This window comes from Telopea speciosissima, chromosome 2 (genome assembly GCF_018873765.1).
Source record: "Telopea speciosissima isolate NSW1024214 ecotype Mountain lineage chromosome 2, Tspe_v1, whole genome shotgun sequence".
NCBI classification, from domain to species: Eukaryota; Viridiplantae; Streptophyta; class Magnoliopsida; order Proteales; family Proteaceae; genus Telopea; species Telopea speciosissima.
In genome coordinates, this window is record NC_057917.1 from 7,036,075 (window position 1) to 7,059,098 (window position 23,024).

General features: G+C 39.2%; 1 protein-coding gene and 1 pseudogene across 1 annotated transcript; one reads left to right on the top strand and one right to left on the bottom strand.

Moving 5' to 3' along the window:
* Window positions 1-4,474: 4,474 nt before the first annotated feature.
* On the top strand, window positions 4,475-15,965 carry LOC122649732 (UDP-glucuronic acid decarboxylase 1-like). Its single transcript, XM_043842975.1, has 7 exons — window positions 4,475-5,203; window positions 5,356-5,503; window positions 5,640-5,719; window positions 14,163-14,246; window positions 14,363-14,437; window positions 15,216-15,308; window positions 15,404-15,965. The coding sequence occupies exons 1-7, from the start codon at window positions 4,565-4,567 to the stop codon at window positions 15,605-15,607; spliced, it is 1,323 nt and encodes a 440-aa protein (XP_043698910.1). The 5' UTR covers window positions 4,475-4,564; the 3' UTR covers window positions 15,608-15,965.
* A 574-nt stretch (window positions 15,966-16,539) lies between these two features.
* LOC122649731 lies at window positions 16,540-23,005 on the bottom strand (annotated as a pseudogene).
* Between the last annotated feature and the right edge of the window lie 19 nt (window positions 23,006-23,024).

Genomic DNA, 23,024 nt, shown 5'->3' on the forward strand with positions numbered 1-23,024 from the left:
TATTTTTTTTTAAGGGGCTCTAAGACAAGATGAAAGAAAAGGGATGTCAACGAGCCAGGCTGGGCTGGGCTTACCCTAAACCCTAGCCCAACCCTAGGAGCCATAACCTAAAAGCCCAGCTTGACCCTGCCAGGGCCAAGCATACCTTCAACGTACCCAGTTCAATCTTGGCAAGGTTTTCCCAAGCCCAGTCCGACCCTGATTGACCCTGATTCATCTTGAATATCACGGCCCATTGAATAGTCATGGAACTAACAAAGTCCATTATAGCACACTTGTATAATACAGGGTCAGGTTGGCCCTAACAGGGCCGATGCCTCCAGCCCTGTTCGGGCTTAGGCCGGGCTCGGGTTGGCTGAGTTTTTTTGACACCCCTATAAATGAATGTTGTCCAAAATATACTATTTGAGGAGTTCCATTCGAGCACTAGAACTATAAGTGAAGAGATTCTCTCTTCATTGTGGGTGACGGAAAACTAAGTTTTTTTTATTTTATAATAATTGTAATGTTATGTAGGATGCAATTTTGTTTCCCAACCTATTTCCAGTTGTTCATCTATGTTAGAGATTATGTTAAGGGAAAATAATTTTTTAGGAGGAGTTGGTGGGTGTTTGTTGTGCCCCCTCCCTTGTGATGAAGAAAGAACAATTGAAGGTCCTATTTGGTTGGAAATAAAGTAAGGGGAATGGAAACAAAATTTAAATCAAACATAACATGAAATTTTTTGTAATCAGTTCCTCCTATAATGATTGTGTAGCTAACTCAAAAACAACCTAAGCATATTTATAAAGTTTAGGGAACCAGTTTTCTGTACGGGAGTGTGGCCTACGCCAACACTCCCATGTGTCTATCTCTCTCTTCCTTAAAACAAGGGGTAGAGGTGTTTTTTCACATGGGGAGGAGAGAGATAGACTCATGGGAGTGCTGGCGTAGGCCACACTCCCAGACAGAGTCTACGCCAGCACTCCCAGACAAAGAACTTTTTTCCTAAAGGGGAAGCAGTTACTCCCATGTGTCTATCTCTTTCTTTCTTAAAACAAGGGGTAGAGATGTCTTTTCACATGGGGAGGAGAGAGATAGACTCATGGGAGTGCTGGCGTAGGCCACACTCCCAGACAGAGAACTTTTTTCCTAAAGTTTATTTCTCAACCAAATTACTTATATTAATTTGAAAAAGAAAATATGATAGAGCTCATGAATATGTTTGAAAAGTTCAATTATCATTTATAGAAAGATTTGAAGCTAGTTGCACAGTCACTGTTATAAAAATGCCATTTCCTTTTCAACATTAATTTTATTTCCTTTTACTAAAAACAAACTGGAATGTTGGTTGCTAAGTCAATTCCACTGTACAAAATTACATAATACATGTGGTAATCAATATTAAGAGGTAGACCATATTTAGTATTAAAAATTTTAAATCAAATTATTTTTGGACTGTTTCTTTTCCTCCTTTGAAGGAAAAATACCTCGATATGGCATAGGTATTGGAAATGCAGTTTTTATTTGGTACAATATGATTTCGATATCTATTTTCTATTTTCTGTACTAAACCGAAACCATACCCGTTAACACCTTTAACCAGAACTCCTAGTTAATATTTTTTTTCCTCAACAAATATCTTTAATACATGTGTATAGAAAAGCAAATAAACTTGATTCCTTTTAGGGAAAAAGATTGCGAAGTGCCCTTGTACAGATTCGTTTATACCCTCCCCACAAACAGCGGGACCCATATTGATATTTCTCTCTTATCCCTTGTAGACCCCTGCTTTTGCATAGAGGTTATTTCCAAACTCGAACCCATGACCACTTGGTTATAATAGAGTAACCTTACCGTTGCACCAAGACCCGCCCTCTAAGAAAGAAACACTTGCAAGTTATATTTGGTTGGAAGTAAAATGAGGGTAAGGGAAACAACTGACACAAAAAATAAAAGATTAATAATTGTTGTCACCAAAGTCTAATTTATTTTGCCACGTGGACAGATGATATGTCCATTTCAACCGTTGATTAGAGAGGACATGGCTTAGATTTACTATGTGTCAAATTTTAGAGTCTAATTCAATCAAATACCTCTTTTTGTATGTCCATGCATATCTATCAGTACTTTAAACATTATGGTGCATTCTTCCAATGTTGAGGTAGAATAGATGAGTTTAAATTAAAAAAAAAAAGAAAAGATAAAAATGGATGACTTAGATTTGTCTTGTGATTTTTTAAAATTTTACTTTCCATTATTACATGGGTAACTAAATAATAAACACAAATATAGTTATAAGGGCCACATACCATCCCCCTTTTTTTTTTATGAACAAGCAAAATATTGCCGTTACGACTTTGAATCAATATTGCTCACTTTTAACCTAAATAATTGCTTCTTGATTACATTGACTACAAGTGAAAGATTACCAAAAATTCTTTATATTGTCCTGAATTTTACAAATTTTTGTTCTTTCAAATGATGAAGCTACTCTCTCTCTCACAATTGGAAACGATGGTTTTCTTCCTCAATGTACACATTAAGGGTTTTGTTGTGGGATGATCCCCTCTTTTTTTCCTTGATAGATAAAGAGAGAGACTTGAATAAATAAATTTAATTTAGTTTTTTATGAATTTTGATAAAAAAAAAAGAGCACACTTTTGTAATAATGATTGTGTATATATTTTTTAATTTTACCAAAAATGATAATTGGAAATTTGAAATAGGAAAAAGTTTTTCTTTACCACACGGTGAAGGATCACCACACCATCCTAGGGTCCACAAACCCTTGTAGGATTTTAGTCTGTGCCCCAAAATACCCTTTTGATATACCCTCCTCGTGCATCTGAAATTCCATGGTGAATGAATTCCATTCACTGTGGCTTAAGGAAAACTCGATCCTTAAATATATTCCTTAGCTTTGTCATATTTTCATTTGTCAAATCAAGTAGTTTGGCTTGAGAAATAAACTTTAATAATTATTTCCCACATTGAATAAAGTAAATTTTTTACACTAAATCAGGCCAAGAGGAATAATGCTTAATGCAGTGTTGTAGTACATTGTGATTGAGAAACTAAATAATTATTCAAATGTTAATGTATTAAATAGTCACATTCAAATTATAGTCTCCCATGTATTTGCATTGCTTGTATTTTCAACCATTTTTCTATGAGTTCTATTATTGTAGCTTTAGTTTGTCACTTTGGTAAACTCTAGTTGCTAGAAACTTGCCATGTGACTATGTGAGTAGAAACCTAGGGATTTAGTGGTCCTAGAAATTTCAATTCTTTCTAATTCACCATGTGACGACATGTCCAAGAAATCTCCCCATGGTTTAGGTATCTGGATCGGATCAGCTGCATCGACCATATCAATGTTCTAGATACTTGATTGACATTGCATTAGTGGTATCAGAACAAGGCGAGCAAAATGGTTAAAAAATCCATGTATTAGTATTTTGAAGGGTAAAATGGTCCAATCAAGCCCAATATGACCGACCCATATTAGTATCAATATCGGTATCTACAGTGATTGATACTGGTGTCTATACCGTGGATTAAAACCTTGAACCTCTCCCACCTACCCCTAAATACTAATTAAAAAAAGGGGCGTTGTTCTCTGTGCCGTAGCGTAGCTTGTACCCAGGCACATGGGGGTGGGTGCAATGGCCACCCTGCCCCCCTGCACAGGCTGCCCATGTGCCTGGGCACAGGCTGCGCTGCTGCATAGAGAACATTCTCCCTTAAAAAATTGGAGAGGGTTGGACATGCCACCAACCTAACCAATTGCAGGACTGGACACAAGAGTGCAATGAGTGTTTTTTTTTTTCTTCCAGAGGAGGAGAAGAGAGGATGATACATGCTGCAGCCCCCCGGCCCCGGCTGCATGGCCAGCCTTTACTCTTGTAAAACAAAAAAGAAGCAAATAGGTTTAGGTGGTATTTGGTAATGGGTTTTGACTTTTTGGAGTTAGTTTAACGGGATGGGTAAGTGGAGCGGGTTCCTAGTCCAAGACTCCAGGTACTGTGATCCCGAGATCCAAGGAGGAAACGCTTTGTCAGTTGTCATCTAAACGACACGAGGACTAGTCGCGGAGTCGGATCTCGGGTGTAGCAGGTCACAAAATCATGCCCTCAGCCCTCAGGTGTCTATCTATCTTTTCTTTCTCTCTCTCTCTCTCTCTCCCTCTCCCAAGGTTTCCAACTTCTAACTGCTTTTCAAGAACACGAAGCTGATACTCTCTGCTCGTTCTCATGAACCCAAATCAAATCAGATGATTCCAGACTCTCAGAACTCTCCGACATCGTAGAAGAAACGACTATTTTCCAGTTCTCCCCCCCAAGATCCGTTCCTTCCCAGGTAAGAGAAAAACACAAGGGAAGAGGAAGAGAAACAAATTTAGAATTAGCTCCTCATTTGATTTGATTTTCTTTTCTTTCTTGAATTCTGGAATCCATTGCATCATATTACTCATTTCCTAACCCTTCAAACTGAAAGGGAGCCCAAAAAGAAAACACAGAAGAACAACTAACTGAGCAAAACATAGAAATCTTGTTGTTTAAAGCAGCAGAAGAACCGAAACATGAAACAGCTCCACAAGCAATCAAGCGTGAATCACAGACGAGATGAAGAGATCCCAACAACAACATCTCACACAGATCCTTATTCTCCTAAAGCCCTAAAACACCCCAGGTCTTTACCTAGATCTATCAATTACCTCTTCAAAGAACAGCGTCTCCTCTTCATTCTTGTAGGCATTCTGATCGCCTCCACCTTCTTCATCCTCCAGCCCACCTTATTGAGGCTTGGCCCTTCTGACACCACACATGCTGCCATCCTCAGAGAGTTTCCTGCTAGCGTTACCAATCACGAGCAAGTTACGTTCCCGTTTCGGAATTCGTTGAATAATGGGCTTGGTAAGGTTGGGAGAGTTCCAGCGGGGATCCAGAGACGGCGCTTGCGGGTTGTCGTCACAGGTGGTGCTGGGTTCGTTGGTAGTCATCTTGTCGACAAGCTGTTAGATAGAGGGGATAATGTGATTGTGATTGACAATTTCTTTACCGGAAGGAAGGAGAATGTGATGCACAATTTCGGGAATCCAAGGTTTGAGCTCATTCGACATGATGTGGTTGAGCCGATACTTTTGGAGGTAGATCAGATTTATCACTTGGCTTGCCCGGCTTCACCTGTTCACTACAAATTCAATCCTATCAAGACAATTATATCCTTGATGCGGTTATCCTGGCGTTCTAAAATTGTCTTTTTTTTTTTTTGGTTGAGTTCTTTAGGCTAAGCAGAAAAAGTTTGTTTTTGGTTCTGTTATTATTCATTGAGTCTACTCTGGAATTATTTATGATCCTTGACTATGATTACAAGACCAATGTGATGGGAACCCTGAACATGTTGGGCTTGGCGAAAAGAATTGGAGCACGGTTTTTGCTCACCAGCACAAGCGAAGTTTATGGGGACCCACTAGAGCACCCACAAAAGGAAACGTATTGGGGGAATGTGAACCCAATAGGTGAGCTACCATTTACGAATCCCATTAATTTCTGTTTCTTGTCCATTTTTTTTATTACTTATCTATGTATCTGTATAGATCTTCTACTCTTTCTATGTTTTTCTGTGAATTGTTTTGACTCTTTGGTCGTGTATAGGTGTCCGGAGTTGTTATGATGAAGGAAAACGGACAGCTGAAACTTTAGCAATGGATTACCATCGAGGTGCAGCAGTTGAGGTAAGTGATTCTGATATTGCTTGTAGACGAGCTCTTTTAGAAATGTGCTTGCTTTTAAGAGAATGAGTCTCAAAGGTAGGCATCATATTGCTGTGTGTTAATCATCATTCGGTATTGCTACTTGAAATCTGTATCATTCTACTTTGCTCTATGTGTGTGTGTGTGTGTGTGTGTGTGTCCGCGTGTGTACAAGTAAAAGGATCTACTTTGTTGAGTTTGTTCTTATTTTAGGTTCCTTTTTTTCCCGCTTCTTTTGATCGATGTCCACTGCTCACATTACCTTGGAGATGGACTACATTTTTGAATCTTTAGTTTAGTGGGTTCTAGTTTGAATAGGCTTACAGTCCCGTCAGTTCTTCTAGGATTCCTTTGTTTGATATTGTGACAATGTATAACTTGTCAGAGATATATTTGCAGATTCAAAATGTTCTTTTGTAAATATTCTGATTCTCTTGTCATAGATATATTTGCAGATTCAAAATGTTCTTTTGTAAATATTCTGATTCTAGAATAGTTTCCTAGATTCTACTTCCCTTTTGTCCTATTGATTGAGTTTAAGCCTTGAAAATGTATCCAGTTCAGTCATAATTGTCAAGGCGTCGAGGTGGCTTTGCCTGGACTGGCGCCTAAGCGCCTTGATTTTTGCCCCCTCGACTGCCTTGGTTCGCCTATGCGCCGTGACAACTATGAGTTCAATGCATATGTTGGCCAAGGAAGGCTTGTAATACTCTTGTCTAGTTCAGAGTTCAGTTGTGCATTTTGGCACGGCTATTTGTATTTCTACATGCCTCAATAAAAATAAAAAGACAAGGGTATGTCAATATTTAGCTTTCAACAACCCCCTCGTTGCCTACAATTAATTTATCGACTTGAGAATGAGAAGCCACATACTAGGGTGGTATGCAAGATTGGCATGGAGTGCGCATATAAACTATAAAGTGTTTGATGGCTGGCTTTTCATCATATTTTTACGCCATAAGAGATTTGGGTTAGATGGCATTTGTGGTCAAGGTTTGTCATTTCAACTTCCTTCCCTTTCTGGTTGATGAGGCATTGAAGGACTTATTTATGGGGACTTTGACAGGGATAGCCAGTGGTCATTTCATTTATATTTATCATCATTGCTGAAGCATTGAGTTGACTTATACCACAAACTGCATGGGGAGGCATGAGTGACAATTTTTAATTGGAAGTTGGGGCATCATTGAGTCACTTTTTCCATTTTATGTGTCAGTGTCTAACTCCAGTAGTTAATTTGTTTAGTCTAGACTCATTAGTTGTTCAGGTTTTCTAGGTTCAGAGAATCTTGGGGTAGTTAAGTAATTGAAGATATTGTGTTATCAAGAAGTACATGGTTAGTTATAATAGTCCTTAGGATCTGTTAGTCATCTAAGTGGTCAAAGTCTCTTAATCTTCTAAAAGAGTTGGGAGGATTTGTGCTTTAATAGTAATATATGTTCAATATTTTTGTCGTTAATAAATTCAATAAAAAAGGAGCTTATTGGTTCGATGTATGCCACTGAAGGGAGAGTTTGTGAGAACTGAGTAGTCAACCTCATCTCTAACATGAAAATTTGAATGAGAAGATTGGTTTGAGTTGGGTTCTAGTTGTGAAACCCAAGAAGTATCTAGTCTCTCCTCTTCCCTCCCTGTCTCTTCTTTCTTATTCCCATCTTTTCCCATACGGTTCATGGGTACCATTTAGTGAACCATAACAACCATCTTTTCTTCTTCTACTTTCGTCTAAATATCATCTTTAGCCATCCTTAGGACTGTTGCATTTATTGGGTATATTCTCTTCCTTTACAACCTATAATTCAGGTTCCATTCTTTTAGTATTCTACACTTCATCCACCTGTTATAGGACCTACCCTTTAATGAATCATGAGTGAAAAGGGAAAAGGAGGGGGGGGGGGGGTTGATTGAAGCCTTTTAAGTGGGAGAGGGGCTATCAATCTTCCATCTATGGTTCGTGAAATGATTCAACTTATTTTGCTTCTGGAAAAAAAAAAAAAGGCTCGACAAGGAATGAGTGAGACTTATACTGCATCTTTCTGCTTTGAAAGGGTTCGTGGGCTTACAGTTAACTTTTGAGAAGTGATTTTCCTGCTATAGGTGAAGTCCCCAATTTACCAAATCTTGCATGTGCTTTGTAATGAACTCTATCAACATGCTACTCTGTCTCTTGGAGCAATCCATCGCACAAAGTACGTTTAGCCACCTGTATCAGGTTGGGTAAAAATAGTTGTTCAGAGGAGTGAAAGAAAAAATGTTTGTTAGAAGGAAGTCAACGTTGATTTATAATTCAATGCTTAATTTTCTGTTTTGTTCCATTTTCCTCGTTGCTATACCGGTTTCATGGGGTGGAAGGCCTGAAGTTGTTTTTCTTATCGACAAGTGATAGACTTGAGAAGATTAGCTGTTCAGAGATGTGCCTCACACTTTCTTGTTCAGTTGGGAGAATGTCATCATTGCCAATATTACAAGAGCCTGAAAAGAGGAGATTTGGGACCCAAGGGGGGGGGGTAGTGAAACTGGATTTTATCTTGGGAACCCAGGCCTGTCAGGAGTGGGGTAGTGATTATAACGTGTAGTGGAGTTGTTTTGGGTACCTCCTCAGGTCCAACAGGAGTGGGAACCCCATCAGAACTGAACTTCTCTCCATTTGGTTGGGACTGGAGTTCACTATTAGGGAGCCTTTCATTGATATAATGGCAGAAGGAGATTCAGCTACTACATTGCTTGTCAGTCTTCCAATAAAGATAGTCCCTAGAGGTTTGCTCATGTTATTAGGCACATTAAGTTTTTGGCTTCTCAATTAAACTTCTCGTTCCATTGGACGCTGATATCAGCTAATGGCATGACAAATAAGCTGGCCAAGCAAGGGGTTCATAGGTCGAGTTGCTTTTCTAGACATTCTTTGCCACAGTCTATCTTTGTTGGTGGATTATATTCAGCTTTATTTCCTATTGTATGTTCAGAGCCTTTTGTAATTGGACTTTTTCATATTTGGTCTCGGGCTTTGTAACTTTTGAAAAATTTGTTAGCTATTCAGGAAAAAAAAGACTTGAAAAGATAGAAAGAGATTTTCTGTGGGATTGCTCTTGATGATGAAGAACGATACCCATAGTCGCCACATTGACTGGGTGACCCAAGGTGTTGGAGGGATATGCCTAGACGATAAGGCGCCCTAGGCTTGCAGTATATGACTAAATGTAATGTAATCATGATAATTTTATGTAACTATGCTTATATGCTGCATAAGCATAGTTACGTAAGGCTGAGTTTGTTGTTATTGTTGTATGCTTATATGCAACATAGAAGCCATATCAAAGCAAGAGGATATAATTATGTTAGTAATGACTTAATATGAGAAAACCAACATATAATAAACAAAGCATACGATTTAATATAAGCATATTCATAATAAACAAAACAATAGACATAAATCAACGTAAACTTGTGAAGTGTCAACAAGGCATGCTGTCGCCTTGGACCCAAGAAAGAGCCTAGACGCCTAGGCAGTGCCTAGGTGACACCTTGACAACTATGATGATGCCATCGTTGATTGAGCTCTATTTGCAAGTTTAAGGATCAATAAGCTTGGGCCATAGAAAAATGTATTACTTCGTAAGTATCTGGTGCAGTTTGCTGAAGAAAATAGTTACGTTTGGAGGTCAGTCATTGACGTTGAGTATGGGAGCAAGATGCCCATTAGTACGAGAGTTTTGAAGTATTGTGTGCACATTGTGTGTTTATGGTGGGGTATACTTGATGAGTTTGACAAATATATTATCTTCTTCAGGATTGGGAGAGATGGCTGAGTTAACTTTTTGGGAGTTTATGTGTTAAAGGATGTGTGACATGTGCCTTGTGTTATACAGTTATTGCAGCAGGTAAATTATTGCCATAAGGAGTTGGCATGCAATGGCATGGATTCTATGGATGAGGAGACATGGTGACAATAGTGATGTTGATTAGTTGATAAACCTATAATGAAAATCTGTGAACATATATAACAGGCCATAGGGCCTGCTTTACAGTCAAATCCTTTCTTTTGATCTTGATTGGTGATGCCAGAGGTGGGTTTCCTGTGGTATTTATCTAGGTCCTATATCTTTCCACTAATTCAGTTCAAGGTTCTAGAAAAAATTCTAGAAATAAGAGCAACAATTATGTCACGACCTATTTAGATTCAATAGGACAGAGCAGGGACAAATATTGGATGATATAAAACTAGAATAAAAAAGATGACCAAATCTAGCAATCTGAAAATTGAACCAGAAACAGAAGTTCCACCCGGTGTTGAATAAAGAGAATTAGGAAGTAAGAAAAAGAAGAATAATAGAAGAGAAGAAGGTAAGATCACACCTAATAAAATCATATCAGAATAAGGAAATCAGGTCTGGCATACCAATCCCGTATGCACTGCATAACAACACCAAAACTCTTGAAAAAACTCATTTTTTTTTAACGCAAAATATTCTTTATTGATGGGGGTAAAGACCTTCTGAAATTCTTAAACTGATTCATAAAAGGATTCCAAATTGCTCCGACATATTGAATAAAGTAAATATTACTGAAAATAGAACTCTATCTAACTATTATGTATCCTAATGTAACCCAAATACCTAACTTATCTACTAATCCCATGTACTAATTTTACCCCCACTTTATGGGCTTATAAATTAGGCCCATTACAATGAAACCAAAAAATAAAAAATCCAACCTATAATATAAGTATATAACTACCCAAAGGTCAATCTCAGTCCATCAGACCGCCACCACAACCTTGTGGGCCTCCCAAGCTTGCACATAGGCCTCATATGGGATTAATGCTTAATGCAACTTTAATGCAACTGCATCATCCACCTGAGGCATTTTTCATGTGGACCATTTTCTTGAAAAAAAATCCTTAATGTTAATAGTTACCAAGAATGAAAGTAGTGGTCAGCTATGTTTGCTGAACACCTCAAAAATAGGAGCATGACTGGCATTTCACATTTAAGTATGAAATGGTGTAAAGTTGTATCTTTGCTGCACCTGTGTGAAAATGATGGTCTACATGTTTTTTTTTTTTTTCTGTTGAATCTTTCTGCTCTAGCAATCTTCTGTTGCATTGCACCTTTCAATGAAGATTTGATCTTTTGAGTTTGCAAATATCTTCGTCCATCAATTGATGATATTGGATGCTTGATGCATGCTGGGCCTGTTGTAGACTTCAGATAGTTTTTTTATTACAAGTAACATGAATGACCTTGTTGCCTGATATATTTAAAGTGCCCTCTTGCTTTGGTCATCTATTCTAAAAGCTTTTGAAGGAATCAGAAGGAATGAGGGGAATTCAATCACATTGATGATTCTTTTATGACACAATTATTACCCTCCCCAGACCCTGCAGTGGCGGGAGCCTCATGCACTTGGTACGCCTTTTTTTTTAATCTTATAATCATAGCCTATGGATGGATACAGCATAAAGACAAAAACTCAGAACCTCGTAGCAACTACATGGGGCCGGGTACATGTATCTTGTCCTAGCATTCCACAAGGTTGGCCTTAAAGTTTCTTGAGTCATGGCTGCTGGCTTTATGCATCCACCTTCATCAATTTTCTGTGTTTGGACTGGCTTTGTAAAATGCATCTGCAGGTTTTCAGCAATAGAATAATCTCTTTTTGTTTTCCAAATCAGGTTCATTCCCTTAAATTCAGATTTTAATACATATCTCACTTTATTCACCCCTCCACCCTGGCCTCCCAAACAAAAGTTTAATAGCTTTCATGAGAAACTTCAGTATTTGTTGTCATAGTTGTCAAGGCGTCGCCTAGGTGACCGCCTTGGCATCCAGGTGCCTTGACAACTAGTGTCTTCTTGGTTGCCGTGGCAGGCATTTTGGTCGCCTTGCGTCCAGACCCCCCCCCCCACACCTTGGGTCACCTAGGGCCTGCATGATAACACTTCTGTTTCTGGGCCATGTTTCTATTCCAGAAATAGCTTTTTGTATATCTATTGCTGAGCCAAATTTCTTGATAAATTTGTGTTTATTAATGCATAGTAAGTTCTATTTCTGGCCCAGAAAAGAAACAGAAATGTGTTTATGTGCAATAATATTTGTTTCTGGAACTTCGATTAATTTTCCCAAAAATTTGGTGGAGTTGGTGGTGGTGGAGGAGGTGGCAGTGGTGGTAACAGAGGTGGCGCTGGTGCCGGAGCAGTGGTGGAGGTGGTGGTGGTGGTAGCGGTGGAATCTCGCAGAGATGAGAGTTGTGGAGATAGGTCGAACACCACCACCCCCTTATTTCTCCATTTTATTTCTGGAATAGAGAAGTTCCAAATTGGAGCTTCTTTTTTCTATTTCTCAGCTACTTTTTTGTTCTGGTTCATTCCCAAGAACAAAAAAATGACCCGGTGTTAACAAACAGATTTCTACTAATTTCTTGTTCCCAGGAACCAAAAAACAGAGAAATAGAGAAACAAAAGTGTTATCATGCAGGCCTTTAGACACCGTGACAAAAATTGTATGTATGTGAATATATAGAAACGATGAACTATAGTAATATATAAGTGAAAATGATCTGGAAGTATAAGTTGATTCACAATTAAATCTTATGTCACTGTAAAGGGATCCTACTTTGTTGCTTCTGTTCCTGAACATCCTAATGATATGGCTTAGCCCTTCAAATTGTTTTGGTAAGGTTAATACATTTGATAGATTGTGGAGGAGATGATGTAGAAACCTCATTTTCGCTCAGGTTTTTCTTTTTTGCATGCTAAGTGAGGAGTCTGTCTGTCACCTCCTCATCCTTTGTGATTTCTCTAGGGCAGTTTAGGCCCATTTTATCTGTACTAGAATCATGGACAAGGTATGTTCCCATAGGTAGGAAGGGTAAGCTTATGTGTAGATTTGTCTTTCTGGTGACTATTTGAATGACAAGGTATGTCCACCTAGATAAGAAGGGTAAACTTATTTGTAGATTTGTCAAGGTAAGCTTATTTGTAGATTTGTTGTTTTGGTGACTATTTGGATGATTAGAGAGGAAAGTAATTGAAGGACATTTAGAGGGTGGCAAAAGTCTGTCCAGAAGATTTGTGAGTTGATAATTTTGAGAACAGCAAGATGTGCTTCTACCCTAGTGACTTTGTGATATATATCTTTGATTACTTAGTCAGAAATTGGGATCTAGTGGCTTCCTCTGCTTCAGCATAGGATCAGATTCAACACATATGGGATCCTCCTCCACAAAGTCTTAGTAAGTTTATATGGATGGAGGTTTTGTATAGGGGGTGTTTGTAGAGTTCATGATGGTCAGATTCTGTTGGTGTTCTCAGGCTGCATTGGCCATGCTGACTCAGTTATTGCAGAAATAAAGCCAATTTGAGGGCTAAAGATTTCTTTGTTGTATGGATCACCTACAATGTATGTTAAAGAGGCTTCTAATTGGTGATTTGTTAGCTTTCTGATGGGGGGATTGGTCCTTGGAGATATATTTATCATATTAGGAAAGCGAGAGAACCACACTTCCAGGGGGAATTTTCCTTTTAGGCCAGTGTGGCACGTAGGATCAGTGTTTCTACCACTACTGGATGCACATCTCAAGACTCGAATATGAGACCTCTCCTTTAACTGTAGGTTGGTTGTACAACTCACCTTGACAGTCATTGATCTTGTACAAATTCTTCTTAGTAGGTTAAGTACCCATTATAATGTATAGCTGATTTTGATACTCCATGGGAAACCCTTTTATTTTTCATATCGTCCTTCCAAAAATTACATTAATTTCAATAACATTTAACTGTAGGTCGGTTACGAGGTTTAATATTTTGATTATTTGGAAGAAAGCTTTGATATGGGAATATAGAATTTTTTTAAATGCATTATTGTTGTTGTTTTTGTTGCAAAAGAAATGTTTTTTACTTTTATGTTGCATTTCATTGAATCCATTATATGCCCGATAATTTAATCTATTTAAAGCGTTATTGGGATAAAAAAGATTAAACCTTTTATGCTATGTAAATTATACTTCCAGGTCCTCATACCCTCGTTTCCAGGGTTTACTAAGTCACGGTGAACATATTGTAATGCTTCCTTCTACATAATTTCTTCGACCATTGATTGTTTACTTTTCTTTCACCTCTGTCATTCATATTTGATGCATCTTCTCAAAACATTTCATCTGAAGGATTAACATAAATATTGGGAGAAAGGTAAGCTGACGATACTAGCAGATGCAACGTGCATGCCTTTTCACATACGTATAGGCTTCTATTAGTTTCATTACCATAATTGTTTGCTATTATTTGATAGTACTAGGAAGTCCTTTGTTTTCTAGTCTTTTCACTGCCTACATGGATATTTTGACATTTGGAAAATACTCCTTGCAAAAATACTTTCGAGGAATTGATTCAGGGGCCAAAAAAGGGTAATCTGAGGTTTCTCTGTTCCAGGTACGTATTGCGCGCATTTTCAATACTTATGGACCTCGTATGTGCATAGATGATGGACGTGTTGTCAGCAATTTTGTTGCCCAGGTTGGTTCTCTATGACATTTTCTTGGTAATGGGTTTGATAATGTGCTGAATTCTGAAATTAGGATATTTGGACATCCTACTTTAGGAAGATTTTCTAACTATCATACCTTGCACAGGTCCTTCGTAAACAACCAATGACAGTATATGGTGATGGAAAACAAACACGAAGCTTCCAATATGTTTCTGACTTGGTAATCCTCAAATTTATTTTATTGAATGTTTGTTTTATGCATGCTACCTTTTACCCTGTGGGATTGGCTGAGTTACTAGTTACATCTGTTGTATATCAACTATGTGTGCTATCTTTTCTTCTGAGACCGTGAGGTAACCAATTGTTTGTGGAGGCCACATCCATTTAAATGTCATTGTGCATGATGCCCACAGCGATATAGGTTCTCTTTATCTGTCTGTCATTCATTACACTAGTAAATCTTTTATTATGAGCGTAAAGAGAGATGGAAAATGTGGTATTATTTTTATCTCCGGCCAAAATCGTTCTTTTTAAGGCTCGATTCAGGGAATAGATGGCAGCTTCTTTCTTTTGCTCCTCTTTTTGCCCAGACATCTCTTGGTTTTTTGATGGAAGGGCCAGTATATCTTCCAGTTGCCCTTTCTGTTAAGTGGAAGGGCCACAGCATTCTGTAGGCATTTCTGATAATGAAGAGATAAAAACCTTACAGATATCCTTTGTTTTTGAGAAATACAGTGCATGTTGCATGTTCGTAGTACCCAAAAAAAAATCATATTAGTGGCTAATTATTCTCTGCTTCTCCATCTGATTATAAAATGAATGTTCATGACTGCCGTTTTGGGTGGTTGGTTGTTTCTTTCTGAATCTCGTTGCATGTTTCCATTTGATGTCAAAATATTGTAGAGTTGTGAGAGTTCTTGCAACTCCCCCCACCCCACCTCTCCCCTTTCCCCAGTTTGTGGAAATACAAAATAGAAGGCTAATGTTTTGGGTTGTAGGTTGATGGACTGATGGCACTTATGGAAGGAGATCATGTAGGACCATTCAATTTGGGTAACCCGGGTGAATTCACCATGTTAGAGCTTGCTGAGGTGGGCAATTCTTTGGATGATTTAATGAAGACATAATGTGACTTGCTGAACCACAAGTTTATTTTTCAATTGATTAACTTTACCTGTTAATGCAGGTTGTCAAAGAGACGATTGACTCTAGTGCAACCATTGAATTCAAACCAAACACTGCAGATGATCCACATAAAAGGAAACCAGATATCTCCAAAGCTAAGGAGCTGCTGAATTGGGAGCCAAAGATCCCACTGAGCCAAGGCTTGCGTTTAATGGTTGCTGATTTCCAGAAACGTATCCAAGAGGAAGGGGAAGGTCTCAAATAAGATAGGCAGCTACTTTGTATAGTATGGAAAAACATGGCCTGATCCCATGATGAGAGGATTTTTCTATTTTTTAATTTTTTGAACGAGTTAGCTGTTCCTATGATGAGGATTTTTTGTTTTATTATTCTCAATATCTTGGTTCCTTGTCATAGATTTCATCCTCTGCCTCTATCAACTGGTTGGAAAATTCAGCTTTTGTCATTTCTCCACATTTGGCTTCTGATGAGGACTTGTTAAGCTTTTTTGGTTTCTCAGACAACAAGGTTGTTGTATTCCAGGCTTTCCAGCCTTGTATCAGGTCTGTTATTATTGGAGCAGAAATCTCATATAAAAGTTGAAATATGATAAGCTGTAGGAATTCCGTTGTTGATTCCACTGCTCAAGTGCAGGTTGAGCAGGATTGCAGGAAGAACATATTTAATGTGTGCTTTTCTTTTTCTTGGCTGTGGGTGGACTTGTTTGGCGTACCTTCCTAACTTTATTTTGATTTACTGAAATGCAAATACAATCAATTATTCATATCAAGAGGGAGATGAATTGGGTAATGCAAAATTAAAATTCTTTTACTTCTACGCAATTTCTATCCAACGATGAAACATAAAGGGTTTTGATAGTGATCACAAGCACAATGTCCTTCCATTATACGCTCTTTCAGACTTTTTCACCATCTCGATCACTATCCAATGGTAGTATACAAACCTTCTCACAATTGGTTTCCAAGAGATTAATTAAAACTTTTGGGATTGCTTTTCCAACGATGGCAATTAAACCTTCCAATCACTCTTGTGATCTACTCTTTGGAGACACCTTATTTCCCAGACTCCCACCAACTCTACCTCAATGCTCTCCCATCCACACTATTTAAAGGTCACAATAAATTGACACATGCACGACAGAGAGAACATGAACAAAACCATATCACTTGTACATACTGAAGAAATAACCATTTTACTGAATGATTAGAAAAAAACAATACATGCAAGAGTCAAAGGGTCAAAACAACTGATATCAAGTGATTTTTGCTTGTAATTGGACTCAAATCCACCTGCTGTGCTCGGGTTGTTTAAGTAATTTCAATAGTATACATAGAGATCAACTTCTGACAAAAGATAAATAGTGATCACCAAGATAATAGCTGCTGACATTTCTGTCAGATCAGGAGGCCTAGTAGACATGCTTCTCATATGATCTTATTCCTGATGTCTTCAAGTTTCTTCAGTATCTCCCCTGGAGTTCTATCCAGTTCATCAGCAATCTTCCTCTGCATATCCGCAGGCAGTGTGGGGAACTGTTCACACAGATCTCCATCAATCACATCCTGCAAAATAATCCCATGAAAGTAAGGTTCACTTCAGGCCTAGGCGCCTAGCCACTAAATGGTAATATAAATACAAACTAGTAACTGCCGACAACTTGAGATCATTAAGTTGCATACAAAAGTCCTATCACTCATTATGGAATAGAAATGGAAGAATGGTATGTAGATGGAATTTGGAAAAGCAAACTAATTTGTGGCAGATATAACCAAAGCATGAACTAAACAAGTAATGTCAGTATCTCATAAAAAAAACAGGGTAAAGTCGTATAAATATTTCTTCCCCAATTGTGCTCTTCCCTTTATTGTTTCAGAGCATCCAGAGGAAAGTATATTGATAGCGAGCGGCCATGGTTAATCTTTTTCCCTATCAAGGAGTCCTGCAAGTCACATATGGATCTCAATGGAGAGGCCCACATGTTGACATACTAACACAGTTGTTCCAAAAGAAGAATCAGAAATAATTGAAACCATGAAACTAAGGGTGTCTTTGGTACACATTCTTGGAATCTTTCTTTGTCCCAAAAATTGTTTTGAACACAAAAACAGTTGTTTGGTATCCCTATTTCCCTTCCTGAGAATGGTTCCCCCCGGCACGGCAGTGGGTGAAGTACATCCAAGGACCATCCTGATCATTAAAAAAAATCTTTTTCTAGTAGCTAAGATAAGAAATGCAGAGGATTGAGCATGCCATGCCTTGTATGTAGGAAATTTTTTTTTTTTTTTGGGGGGGTGGGGGGAATGGGGGAGTATATGCAACTCAAAAATTGATTGTGAGTTGTGACTTGATTTTGTCAAGAAAATTCAGTCTCAAAATGTTTACCTTCACTGGGAAGTAAGCCGATCTGAAGGCCATGTGATCTCTGCCACACAAAGGTGGGTGCTCCTGCCTCATATGCATCTCCAGATGAGAAAAGAAGTCAACATCTTCCATGGATGAGAAAGCTAGCAAAGCTCCCAAGCTGCCCATGACAGTCCCATAAATGATGCAGTCACCACCCCCTGGTATGAGGGATGCCTTCTGCAAGCATGTGACCACATCACCCACATGGAATTGTACAATCTCCTCTACCCTGTTCGGAGCCCCATTCAGCTTCCCTTGCTCCCACTTTATCTTCCCTCCTGTTGGATCTTCCTCAATCTCATCTGAGACATCCTGTGGTAAACGCACAAAGTACACATTTCCAAACTTGTCAGCACCTGCCATGGTGTTGAAATCTATATGGTGGGATGCTGTAAGCCATCTGGGAACACAATCATCTGCAAATATATGAAGTTGATTCTCATCCCGTCTGTACTTGCAGTAACGGAATGACTGTAAAGGAAAGCACCAACGCAGGTTCAGTATATAAGTTAAAAAATAAAATGAATATTGCATCAAAGAGAAATAATGCTGCAAACTGGATCAGTTGGGTCATGTCAAAAAGGAAGAACCCCAAGATCAAAACTCTGAATTTTTCCCTTGATAGAGAACCAAAGAAATTTATTGACTTCAAAAAAAAAAAAAAAAAAACCTGAGATACAAGGAGTAAATTACAGCACCAACAACAATAGACAAGAAGCCTAAAATTCAAAAGAGTAACGGCCCATAGAAAGTGCCAATCTACCCACTTCCTCTTCCTCCCCCAAAAAAAAAAAAAGAAAGAAAAAAAGAAAAGAAAAACCTCTCTCCCCCCACACAACTAAAAATGAGCATTAAAAAAATAAAGAGAAGAAAAAAGCTAGCATTACAACAATTCACCCTATGTCGCAACACTAAACCAAGAATTTAGACTATTAATATTCTAGGAAAAGGAATATATGATGAAAAGATGGTAAACAATTTAAGGCATGGGTCACTTTAATTGCTAAAGGCCTAAAGCCCACAATTCAAATGCAGCTCAGGGTCCAAACTTTAAAACCAAATTAAGCAGCTGAAACAAGCCCAAGTTGCAGTGCTAGGGAAAATCATGACCATTGATCTTTTCTTTCATAATGCATTGGTCATCAGCAAATGTGATATTGAAACTGGAATCTTCCAAACCACGTGCATCCTTTTCTCTTTTATTATCCAAATTAAAGTGCTACATAGCATGGTGAAGATCTATAAAATCAGTTCATATCCAGCTTGTTGCTCACTTAGGTAAACTACCTCTCATGAAATTGAGGGTCATGTTTAATTTGTTTTCAAATCCAGTCATACAAGGCTGTAAAATTTCAACCCCATGAATCATTAGAAGGAATGATGAGAAGAAACCCACTGGTTGCTTCACAAAAGTAGGCAAGTTTTTGTGCCATTGGAAGTAAAAGAAATAATAAAGCCAAACTAAGATATGGAAAGGAAGGGGGCAGACTTGTTGGCATATTTAGGGTTTTCTAAATCCTATTTGATGCCCTATTCCACAAGATCCACATTCTAGGGTTTCTCTAATAAATGTCTACTGGTTTTACGCTAATGTCTGTACTATACTGTGTCACCAAACTACTTTTTTCACTCTTTGCCTGTTGATATATTACTTGTGCCCATTCTCCAGAACCAGAATCTACAATCTTAATTTTCAACTACCTTCTCTACGAGATGATGATATTTGGTTTTCTGTACATGAGAAAACAAAAAGATTTTTACTTTAGTTTAGGAAGTGTTTCTAATGCTTCTTGACTTTCCTTTTTTGTGATGCTTGACATGTGGATCTCTGTTGCATGTCTTTTTTGTGCATGTGCTTGCGTGATTGTACTGCGCCACTGTGTGCCTAAGCGTTATGCCTCATGCTTAAACCTCAGGAGGTCTTATTGCATTCCTTTCCAAACCATTACGAAGACCATACAGAATAACAAATATACGCTAACAAATAGTTTCTGCATCACATACAGAGACACGCAAGCTGGACTCATAAGGAACATACCTCTTGGATATCACCAACATAAATCCGGTCACGGTATGTGTGAATAGAGATAATTGTGTTGGGGAAAAGCTTATTTTCACATTTCTGAGCAATCTCCTCTTCCCTAGATCATATAATCTGAGTAGAGGTCCAATTCCAGCAAGTAATCTTCCTTGGAATTGGCACAAAGCAAGAGGAATGCCCTCTACTTGCGTCTTGTGCAGAAGTTCAAGGGATTTCCCATCCTCCACAAATCTATAGATATGAATGAATCCTGCTGTAAATCTTTTCTTGGGCCAAAACTGCAATGCTTTTGCTGTACCAACTGCCAAGAGAGTTCCATATTCCTTGTCATGAAAATTTACAGTACAGATACTAAATGCAGCCTCATTATCCTGGAGCTCTAACAGACAGATTGTGTTTGCACTCCTTGGATCGAGAACTCTGATGCAAGACACCCACTTGTCCGACTCTGCCTTTGGATAGCCATACTGCTCATCAGAAAGAGGATCATCCTTATCCTCATCATCACCACCATTTTCCATCTGTTCCATATTACCATTTGCATTCTCCCCCATCCCAGCAGCCTCCAAGAATTCCTTTCTTGCAGCTTCACGCTCTTCTGCAGTAAATGCCCCCTGATCACTCTCAATCGTAACCAACAGTTTCCGCTTGGGGTGAAAGACAAACTTTCTTGGAGTATATCTCACAGGTATCACAATTTCATTGAATGTCTCTCCCAGCCGTTCAATTGGGCAAACTCTTAATGCATCCCCAGCAACAGCAACAACACCTTCCGCACACTGATCAGATGAAAATGAGGCAGCATATTCAAGAGTCTCATATGAAAGGGGAGTCAACAAGAAATGCCCTTGATGAATATAACCAAGCCAAGGCCGACTCGACAGACAAAGCATCGCCCGCCTTCCTCTCACAATACAAGAGAAAAGTTTGGGGGCTCGCAGTCCTAAGAAGCGGGAACGGGTACCGGAAAGCTGACCAGTCACCATATCAACTACTTCTGAACAGAACACCATTCTGTAAACCTGCATTAAGAAAAACACTAGCTGGGTGATCAGCACTATCCTCGCCACCAATAGATGCCTGCACTTCGAGTAAGAGGAGAGACTCTGGAGGAGACGACACACTCTGCACACTCAAAACCCGCATACAATCATCAGGAATCAAAGATAGGATGCAGATCGTATTGTCATATGCCCCAACTGCAAGGAAACGAGACCTCTGCCGTCCTTCAGGTACTGGAGCAATGTCTAGACAAGCTACATCACCCGACATTTCATGTTTTTCAACCTCCATCAACAGACCTGCCATGTCCATCTCAAAATAGATAAGCTCCCCTCCACTTAGAGCAATGACCACTTGAAGCCTATTGGAGGCAACCTTCACAATCGTCCTTTTCCCTGGAGTTTTCCACTCATTAATACGCCCATCTTCTCTTATATGCCTAATACCATTGGGATGAACTTGCATTAGAGAATCGTCTCCTAACAGAGAAACAGCAAGAGATGGCGTAGTGTCAAGAAACCCACTATCACTAACTTCTTCAACCGTCTCACCAATTGAAAGCACAAGGGTTGCATTAGCGAATGAGACAACAATGTAAGCATCAAATTCATCATTCAAATTCTTCTTCACTGTCCAAACAGCACTCGGAATACCAGGGAGTTGGGATACAGCCATCTCACTGATGGCCAAACCTGGTCTCAGTATCCGCAAAGAAGAACGAGGGCCTCGACCACAAAGTGTGAAAATCTGAGGGGTCTCTTCCTCAAAGACATTATTAACCTTCATGTCCATGACTGGCATCAAGCTCTCAACTTGGTCAATTCTCACAAGATTCTTAAGACCCCTAGGCTGGAAGAATACAGGTTGGAAACCTTCTTCCGTTTCCATCAGTGTAGCTGATGAAGATTCCACATCCGCATCATCTCCTATCGCCTTAAACTGATACAAAGCATGATTCCCAAACTCTGAAGCAGCAAATAGAAACCAAGTTTTCAGAACACACATTGCGGCGGTAACTGGCATTGTATCAAAATACTTAATCCTCAGCTCTGTAACACGTTCATTTTCGTGGTCTTTTTCGTGTTCTAGTGTGACCTTAAATACATCCCCATACTCTGTGTGCAACAAAAAAAAGAACATGGACTTCTGCCTGTGAGTAGCAGCAGATACTATAAGCACCCCACGCACAGCAGGTAAATCAGCTCGTCTAGGAATAACAGCCCGAACATCAGGGTGGCCTTGGTTCTTATAAATAACAAAGTTCTCAGCACAGACAAGGACACCACTAGGGCCATCGCCACCCCAAGGAACCGTGACAAGCATGTTGGCGCCATTGTCAATCGGTCCCGACCAATTTCTGGAGACATGGTTAAGGCCAAGGTCTAGCTCATAGAAGGTAAGGTGTTTCTGAGCCTCGTTTGCTGCTTGCCCAGTAAAATCCTGATCAGCTTCAGAGTAATCAAGCTCAATCGCAGCAAAAATGGGGTTATCAAAACCGCAATTAACACCGCAAACGGAATACACAATGGTGTGAGACTTATGGGCTTCTAAAGGTGAAGAGATGGTCAGCCTCGCAGCAGTATCGCTGTTCAATACGTAAACGAGCTTCTACTTCTCGCAAGCAGCAAGCATTACGGCACGGCCCTTGGGATCAACAGCCAGGTATTGCCCCGGAACAATGCGACGACAACCCGATTTCCCAAAAGTCTCTTGATGGATTTTATCGAAAACATTCTTCTTTTTGTTATACTCGAGTATCACGATTCAGCCGGAATCGGAGCCAACGACGATGTAATCTTTCTGAGAACCAGTTACCCTAAACTGGGCTAAAGAGCGGATAGCACCAAAGACCTCCACGGAAAGAATAGTCTGGATCTTGCCATTCTCGTCAGGTCGCAAAAGATCAAGAACTTCACCTCTAGCCACAACAATCTCTTGAGATTTCCCACCGACGAAATTTCCATTGGTGGCACAGACAACGCCCGTGGCTCTTTGCAGGGTGAGGCTGTAGAGGTACATGACGAGAATAGCCCCAGAAACCCTACAAGTCTACTGCCAGGGAAGGGAAACAAAAACCCTAGATTTTGAAGAAAGAGAGAACGTAAAGCTAAGAAATACAAACAATTAAACAAAACAAAAAACTAACTAGCGACTGAATCTGAAGTTGAAAAACTAGTTTTCTCCTCGGTGCAGAGTTGACACCAGCAAAGAAGAA